Source organism: Gossypium arboreum, chromosome 4 (genome assembly GCF_025698485.1).
Source record: "Gossypium arboreum isolate Shixiya-1 chromosome 4, ASM2569848v2, whole genome shotgun sequence".
Lineage (NCBI taxonomy): Eukaryota > Viridiplantae > Streptophyta > Magnoliopsida > Malvales > Malvaceae > Gossypium > Gossypium arboreum.
In genome coordinates this window covers 4,366,929-4,375,946 of record NC_069073.1, presented here as the reverse complement: position 1 = coordinate 4,375,946, position 9,018 = coordinate 4,366,929, and the positions used below count along the sequence as shown (strand labels likewise).

Here is a 9,018-nt window from a genome sequence, read left to right as displayed (position 1 = left end):
AGGTACAGTGATGGATCAAGTCAGAAATTAGTATAAAATTTTTGAAATATAATAAATAGAAATTTTGAGTATTAAATTAGGAAGTATATAGATCCAATAAGAAATTAAAAAAAAATTAATACTTTTTAGATGGGAAATTTTAAAACATATACATTGATTTAGTTAAAAGAATAAATACTCTTTAAATAAAGTTGTTGAGGATCTCACACGTCCGTGTGCCCACCAGATACGGCTGTGTATCCAAAACACATGCCCGTGTGGGATCCCTAAATCCTCAAATTAGCCACACAGCCGTGTGGTATCAAATCTTTAAAACCCTAATTCCCAATTGCACACGCCCGTGTGCCTAAGAGGCACAGCCGTGTAAACATTGACTAAAATCCCCAATTGGCTACACAACTGTGTGGCACCAAATTTTGCCCAAAAACCTTAATTCCTAACTATACACAGCCTAGTGAACAGCCCGTGTGGGGGCACATGCCTATGTGGCCACCCATGTGGTCACGAAACCATACCGAAATAGTTTATTGAAAGTGCCTTTGTTGCTGAAACGTACCCCAATCCTTAAATACTCAGAAATATATCAAAATCACACTTAATTCTAAGTTATTCCATGATAATCACCCCTTTCGAATGGTCGACTCCACAAGCACACAACAATTTCCAATTCCACAGAAACAAATCGTAATTCGTTAACAACAATTTAAAAGGTTCGAAACCCACACCTAATTCGCAATCCAAACGTTTAGAAACCAAACAACACATGATGAAGACCTATATTCGAACGCAAAGCTTTTCGAAAACCACAACACAACCGACTTATAAAAAAAAAGAAGAGGAAAAAAAACAAAGAAAAGGGAAAAGGAGAACATGCCAGAAAAAGCAAAAAAAGAAAATAAATAAAAACTAATAGTAAATAACTAGTTTAAAAAAATTAAAACAAATCTAAGACATTAATTAATAAAAATAATCCCCCAAACACAAGATTAAGACTCAAACTCAAGTCCTAAAGGTTCTGTAGCACCCCAAACCCGGCCCAGAAGTTATGGCCGGATCCGGCATGCCACATCAAAAACGTTAAAAAAAAAATTTCCATTCTAAGTCCGGAAAATCGTACTTGATGTTCAAAAGATTAATTCATTAAGGGTTAAAGTGAATGGAAGCTTTGCACCAGGTAGGAAACCGGAAAAGAGGTGGTGAGTCCATCGGACTGCTTAAGTACCAAGCTCCCTTCAGATCCAATCCTAGACATGCATACTGCCATTGCCACACCTTAACGTCATGGATATTTCTAGAAACCGATTTGATTAAGTCATTTTAGGAAAAGTGATTAATTTTGGAAAATACTTTCATTGGAAGCTTTGCTTGTTGTCGTGTTATTTTGAAATCAACTGTTGTTTTTGAAAACGCGCCTAAAGCTATCCAATTTCAATAGCTTAAAATAAGTATTACCTATCTTAGTAATACATATTAAAACCATCAAAATAAATAAGCGGCCTTATTACATTTAAAAGCCCAAAACCTCAAACGTAATTAAAAGGATGTCCAGTTCACGAGAAGAAAATCAAACTTTCGAGCGGGTGGCCACTCCGAATTCCTCACGACTCCAAGCCCACTATGGTTGGGGATTTCCTGCGTGGATGAAAATAAAAGGGATGAGTTTGGGGAAACTCAGTGTGTAAAATAACCCAACCATAGTTTAAATCAGCTTAACCCACAGAAACAGAATAAGTTGGCCTTAGCCCAGAACAGAATTCAGAATAAAGCCCATAGGCCCATAACAGAACAGAACAAATATTATATGTTTATGTAGAAACCCAACCATATCCAACCGTATACACCCCCGTGCCAACCTTACACCGTGTGGGGAGACAACTCGACCCACCCAACTGCTACACACCACAGAATTTGCAGCATGGCTGCCAGCAGATAATGTGACAGAGTCACGGATCTGAATAATCGTGGCGAGCCACGGAATCAGATATATGTGGCGAGCCACCGGATCAGATATTTGTGGCGAGCCACCAGATCGATATTTGTGGCATAGCCACCGAACGCTTCCTCCATAATTTAACCCATGTCCCCATGCAATGATATATAATCATGGCATACATCATACGTAATCGATCGTCATGCTTTTCGGTCAAAATTAACCCTAGGGTATAACGGTAATTTTACACCTAGGGTATAACAATAATTTTCCATACATAGGGTATTATAGTAATTTAGCTACTTTTAGGGTTTTCATGCATATCCTAACTATTTACGTACTATCGAATACTTACACAAGATACTTACGAATTGGGCAGTTGGCCCATGAACCCGATCTTTGGCCCATTAAGCCCAAATTATCAAAATGTACGAAATCGCAGCGTCTTGCGGTTTATTACTTTAGATTACCAAATATACAAACCCAACTATCTTACGAGCATTCGCACACTCGCAAATTCCCAAAATACGACTTTTCTAAGATTTCGCTTTTCGGCTTTTGCCAATCTAGTCTATGAGAGGTATCGATTACACACTTGCTTTGCGACGATATCTTGTGAGATCCACACACGAACCGCCTACAATTGGAATACTAACACGTTAATCTAACTATTCAAATACAAACTACGTATTAACCCCTTACAATATTCGGCCAACCACACCTACAGATCATAGTAAGCTTATAAGAAATCAATAAGCAACTCATTAACAAATTTTTGTCAAGGTTTACCACATAATCATAATTTCACTGCAAGCTGTCTTCCTGAGCAACAGTCACTAAATTATTTATAACTGGAGCTACGAAACTCCAAATCAAGTGCCGTTAATTTTCCCTGAAAATAGAATCATATATCTTTTATCCATAAAATTTTCAGAATTTTTGGTATGGCCAATCAATACCAGAGTTTTCTTAAAGTTTCCCATGTTTCACTGCTTGACTAATCTGACCACTCTTCATTACGAATCAAATTTATCATTGTACAGAATTCAAAATATGTTCTAGTTTATTCCATTTGAAACTAGACTCATTAAGCTTTAATTACATAATTTATGCAGCTTCTAACTCATCTCCCACAATTTATGGTGATTTTCCAAAGTCACGTTACTGCTGCTGTCCCAAGCAGATTTATTACCAAATCACTCTTTCACACCTAACTTGCATGCTTGTTATTTAAACATGTATATCACCAATCAATCATCACATATCTATGATTTTACTTAAGTATAATCTCCATTTCATCATTTTAAAGCACAACATGTTAGCTGATTTTTCCCTTTAACATCTAAGGCACATGCATGCTCATTTGTTTGGCTCAACTTCACCTATCTTCCATTTTTCATTAAAAGAACATGAAACAACAACCATTTCCTTCATTTTAATTCATGACTAAATGCTCACAACACAACTAAAAATCAAAATATACTTCAAGAGTTAAGGTAGAATCAAGAAGAACTCATGAACCTCAAAATAGAAGTAAGGTACCAAGAACTTACCTTCAATTTTCCTCCTCTCAAGAGCTTTCTCCTCCCCTTTCTCTTCTCTAACTTTCAGCTATGATGAACAAAGATGGACAAAACTTTGTTCTTTTCACCCCTTTTTCTTTTAATAAAACTTCATATTTCATCCATTTAATTCTTTAATACAAAAGACATGAAATTCTTATCATGAAACATTTACCTAACCCATTATCATGAAACATTTACCTAACCCATTATCATGGAACATTTACCTAACCTATTATCATGGAACATTTACCTAACCTATTATCAATTTGTATCAATTTGTACCATAAATTATGGATATCAAGTGTACATTTTGTCTACAACAACATGATGGCTGGCCACTTCATGTAAAATGGGAGGTTTGTCATGCAAATCCTCCTATTTTGAACTCCTATTTATTTGGCCACTTCAATTTAGCCTATAGCATTTTCAAACATTTTCACATAGGTTCTATTTCATGATTTCACCTCCTTTTTGTTATGGAACAAAAATTAACTAAAATTGACGGGTTCTATCTTAAGCTTGGGCTTTCTAGAGGCCCACTAACATAATTAAACCCATGCCAACATTCACATGATTCCCGAAAATTGGGGCGTTACAGGTTCACTAACACTCAACCAACCACTAAACTAGCAGGCTCATTCTGACACTAAAGCGCAGAAATAATCCTAAATACACGATCTACTCATTAACCCTTACTTGAAAGCCCAGACTTCTAACCCCAAAAACTGGGGTGTTACAAAGTAGATAAAAATTAGAACTACTAGGATATTAGTGGCATGCCATTAAGGGACCCTAGCGCGGTCTCGGATTATTAGTATATTAGTGCTCTCCGTTTAGCACATTTGTGCTCTCTGTTTAATAATGAATAATAATGCACCTTTGTATTTCTTCCGTATATCCAGTGTGTTCTATAAAGTCTACTTTGGGCTAAGAATATAAGTTGTGAACAAAAGTGAATCATCAATTTGTTGAGGTAAGTTTGATAACTTACAAAAGGTAAGTTAAATTTTATTAAAGTAAGGTATAGTTGAAGAAACATGTATGTGTCTAAATATGTATTTATTGAATAAGTTTAAAATTTTATGTTATTATTTATTTACCTATTTATTCTTGTAGTGCTTACTAAGCCTTCACCAGCTTAACACGTTTATTTTAACGCGTAGGTACAGTTAGTGTAACACCCTGAATAATTTATTTATGTTTATGTAAATCTTAACATAAATGAGTATTTACTTCAGTGGTTATGTGTTCTAGGTGTGTGTATGAAGTCTTGGGTTTAAGTCCCACTTTTGGCAATTCTATTATTTTTTATTCTGGCCTTATCTCTTCTGGGTAGGGTTTTGTAATATTGTTTGCAAACTTATATTAGCCTTTGATTTGAGTGGTAAGGAGTTAATGTGTTGGAGGTCTTGTGTTTGAATCGTTATGTGAGCATGGGTGATAATTTTTGTTCCCGTTGTCTGTTAGAGGTTCGTTGGAGTTGGGAGTCTGAAGTAGTTGGATGTGGTTAGTGGGGAGGATATTATGGGATGTGGTTGTTGTAGGGAGTTGGGATATTAATCAAATAGGTTTTATTATTATTTTAGTTTATTTTTTTATTTTTCTTTCTCTTCCCAAAATTTAATGTCAGTTTCTGCCTCTCCTCTATTTTTTTTTCTTTTCTGCTGTTTCTATCATTTTGTCTCTCCTCTACTTCCTTCTTCTCTTTTACTTTTTTTTTCTTCAAGTCTATTCACGCATCTTCTATTCTTCTAGTTGCGCTTTAGATTTTGGTGTTCTTCATGCGATTTGGGTAAGAGTGGTTACTTTTGTCTTTAAATAATGATTTCGGTAAGCTATTTGGATTCATTTTCATTGTAGTAGCGTAGTGGTGTAGTAGGGAATTTGATTCTCTGTAAACGTATTGTGTAGGAGAAATAGGTGAAACGATCGTTTTCGCTCCAACGGTCTGACCTGTGCATGTGATTGGGTTTCATAGTTGCAAGTACGTAAGCTTTGTTCGATTTAGTATTGATGGTTTTACAATTTATTTGCTAAAAAGGTGTTTGATATTCTATTTTTAGGTTCTAGTGGTCTCAGAAGTAGTTTCACATCAAAACCGAACTAGGTGTGTACCCTTAAAGCGAAAAAATAAGATTCGACGAAAGCTTAAAATGGGGCCTATCGATGCCACACGGGCGTGTGCCTGGTCGTGTGGCTAGCCGTGTATAAGACAAGGTCGTGTGATTGATAAAGGTGTGGCAATACGCTTGACACGACTGTATGATGTGTGAATGTGACCGTGTGGGCCACACGGGCTAGGCCAGGTTGGGCGTATGGCCCTACACAAACATGCCACATGGGCGTATGAGTTTTGGGCCAGGCCATATGGACCACATAGGTAAGGCCAATACGAGCATGTAGGTCACCACGTGCATATGGCCCTACACGGTCATGTGGACCTAGAAATCTGAAATCTTTCCTAGGGTCGCACAGGTCATCGCGTTTGAACACCCCAAACATAATACTAAGAAATAAAATTCTTATATATCAACTACTAATATTATTTTTATTACTCCAAATATCATATGTAAACTAATTTCTAATACTTGATATAACACAATCCTGCTCATTTTACAACAGTTGAATAAGATTATCTTTACAAACTCTTATATTAATATTTGATTTACTATTTAAAATTAACTTTAAAATTAATTTCAAATTGTGGCTTATTAATGGAGTGTTGATTTTTGTAAGGAATAACCTCAATACCGAAAAAATTAGATAATAATATGAATACTATAGTAATTGAAGACATTTGTAAACTTTATTTGTACATAAAAACGTGATGATCATATATAAACGTGTAATTGTTTGACAAGAAGTCTCACCAATTTTTTTTTATCTTAAACATACACTTATAATTCAGTGTGTCTAAGCCAAGTCCTAGGCATATCAATTAGGTGTGATGGCCCTGATCTCAATCCCCTGCAAAATGAGACCACGTTTCTCGTTACCGCCCTGAATCTCCAATGCACTCATTTCCAATTCCCCATCATCAACACATTCCTCATTGAACAACTCACCCATCTCAACCTCTAACCACCCGTCTACTCTAGCCTTTGGGAACTGAACATCATTAGGTATAGGTTGTCGATCTATTGGAATACGGTCTCTTTCTGGTTCCAAATAGGCAGCTCTTCTACTACCTTCAGTTCCAACAACTCCAACACTAAGTTGCGCTGGATAAAATTGAAACCCGTAAATATTACGTACTCTGTATACAAGGTAAGCCTTGTAGTACGTTATAGGTGAAAGCATGGAGATACTAATCCTTCCACGGATTTCAAACCAGCAAACGCGCCGAAGCTCTGCTATCTCGTCAAACCTATTTTAACATCAATGGAAAATGAATTGCCAAAGAGAAGTTCTCTTATTCAAACACAGGTATCCATTAAAGATGAATATGCAAGTATTTTCTCTTAAAAGATTTTCAGTTATTTTGAATTTAAAATATGGATTTAGACCCGGCCAGCATGGCAAGGAGGAGAGAATAACCTGGCCTCGGGTATAGACACCCATCTCCAAAACCATGGGGTGTCGACACTCCATATAATGGTAAGGTCCCTGGGTGACAGCATGTAACATTTCTTCCCACTCCCTCTTTCCAGCCAAAAACTCTGTTTCATCAATATCAACTAAATTATATGTAAAGAACAAAAGAACTAAAAATAGATATAAACAACATAGGAATTGTTAAGAAAAAGATTCAAGCAACAATGGCATAGTTCGTAATTAATATGTCAAAAGCTTTTCCAAAGTACTTTCTAAGCTTCTTACTTCTGTTAGTTGCCGTTTGTTTTTTTCTTTCTTTATGGTGAATTACCCAAATCTCGAACAAATTAGATAAAATTAGACATATAAGAGAAATAGTAGACAAAATTTCCATATAAATTAAAATAATATATCTTAATAATTCAATTATTTAAATTTATTCTTGTTTTATCCCAATACAGTTTTTGCCTTCAAAAATCAAAAGAAAAAGAAAAACCAGATAAAATTCCTTGGTGTTTTTTCCCATGTAAGGGAAACAAGCCATATTCAGATCAAAGGAAAATAATATTTCAAGAAATTAAAATTCAAAATAATAATATGATTGGACAAAACAACATGTGATATTAATAGGATTACAATGATTTTGCTTTCAGAAAATGAAGCATCCAAAAGCTAAATATGACTCTTAGATTTTCAGATTTTTAACCTGTAAACCCTAAATGGACATTAAATTATATAACAATGCTAGGGAAATTTTTATTACAACTTGAAAGAGAAAGGATGAAATTACCTTTCGTCCGGTTTCTCTGAAGGGATTTTCACAGAGGCTAAGATAAAGTTGTTTCTTGGATGAGAAAGAGAGCGATGAGGAATTAATGCAGGTATTGGGATGGCAAGAAGCTTTCCCAAACAAAGATCGGATTCAAGAGTCAATTAAAAGCGGTTGAAACAAAGACAATCTACAAGCATCTCGAGGAGAGGTAAAGGAAATAATGAGGGTGATACAATCTAGTGGGAGAGCACTCAGGTCGAGAGTGCCGCACATAACCTTTCCCTTTCCTTTTCTTTCTTCCATTTCAGAAACCTCGGTTTTCATGAGATCCGAAAAATCGATTTGTAGTAAGCGAGATATCAAGTATATATACACGTAGAAAAATAGGGAAGGAGAAAGCACTGAGCTTAGCGATTAAGTCATTGACTTGACCAAAATCGGTTAAGTTGAATTTTTAAAATGTATCATCTTACCCATTATTTTATTAAAATATAAAAAATAAAAATATTCTCGTATTAATATTTTCTTCTTTGTAAAAAAATTATGTCAATCAATGCCGGGTCTGGATAGGTGGTGTTTTTATCTGCAGTTAGTGTAAAAATAATGGTAACGGTGAGATTAAATATTATAACATAATTAAAATTTATTTAATATATATAGATGTTCTGTTTTAATAGAAATATTGTATATAACATAATTAAAAATTATATAATATATATAATGTTTATGATTATATAATATATAAGAATTTTATAAATATAATTAATATTATTATATGATGTTATTTATATAAATTTGTATGAAATATTTTTTTGTTTAGTTGTATGTAATATTTATGGTTATATGATCTATATATAAATTTTATTTGTTTGAATTATTATCAAGAATATATAAGGCATGAGTTCGGAAAAACTTTTAAATTGACAAAAACAATCTTTATTACTCATTAAATTACTAAAATGATATTTGAATAATTTTATTTTATTATTAAATTTTAAATATTAAAAATATTTTTACATGCTTAAGAATAAAAAGTCTTGAGTAAAATAATTAAAAAATTAATTAAATTGATAAAAATGTATTCAATTGAAAAAAATTACATTAAAATTATTTTATATTAATAGTGAATGTTTTTAGAATTTGTTTAATTTATAATTGAATATACTGTTTATTTTTGGAACTCCATTTTCGATGTTTGAGTCCTTAAATATTATTAT

At 34.0% G+C, this 9,018-nt stretch overlaps 1 protein-coding gene across 1 annotated transcript; it reads right to left on the bottom strand.

The window, feature by feature from the left end:
• Window positions 1-6,429: 6,429 nt before the first annotated feature.
• On the bottom strand, window positions 6,430-7,163 carry LOC108455373 (putative F-box protein PP2-B12). Its single transcript, XM_053027066.1, has 3 exons — window positions 7,033-7,163; window positions 6,809-6,862; window positions 6,430-6,601 (listed from the first exon to the last, which is right to left on the bottom strand). Exons 1-3 carry the CDS (start codon window positions 7,161-7,163, stop codon window positions 6,430-6,432), a joined length of 357 nt encoding a protein of 118 aa, XP_052883026.1.
• Window positions 7,164-9,018: the final 1,855 nt, after the last annotated feature.

Excerpts from the sequence above, each read along its gene's own strand:
- LOC108455373 (XM_053027066.1), bottom strand. The coding sequence starts at position 7,163 with ATGAAACAGAGTTTTTGGCTGGAAAGAGGGAGTGGGAAGAAATGTTAC. Across the intron at positions 6,863-7,032 it reads GTGTCTATACCCGAGGCCAG|GTTTGACGAGATAGCAGAGC; the intron begins GTTATTCTCTCC and ends ATGTTAAAATAG. Across the intron at positions 6,602-6,808 it reads TGGTTTGAAATCCGTGGAAG|CCCAAAGGCTAGAGTAGACG; the intron begins GATTAGTATCTC and ends TGATGTTCAGTT.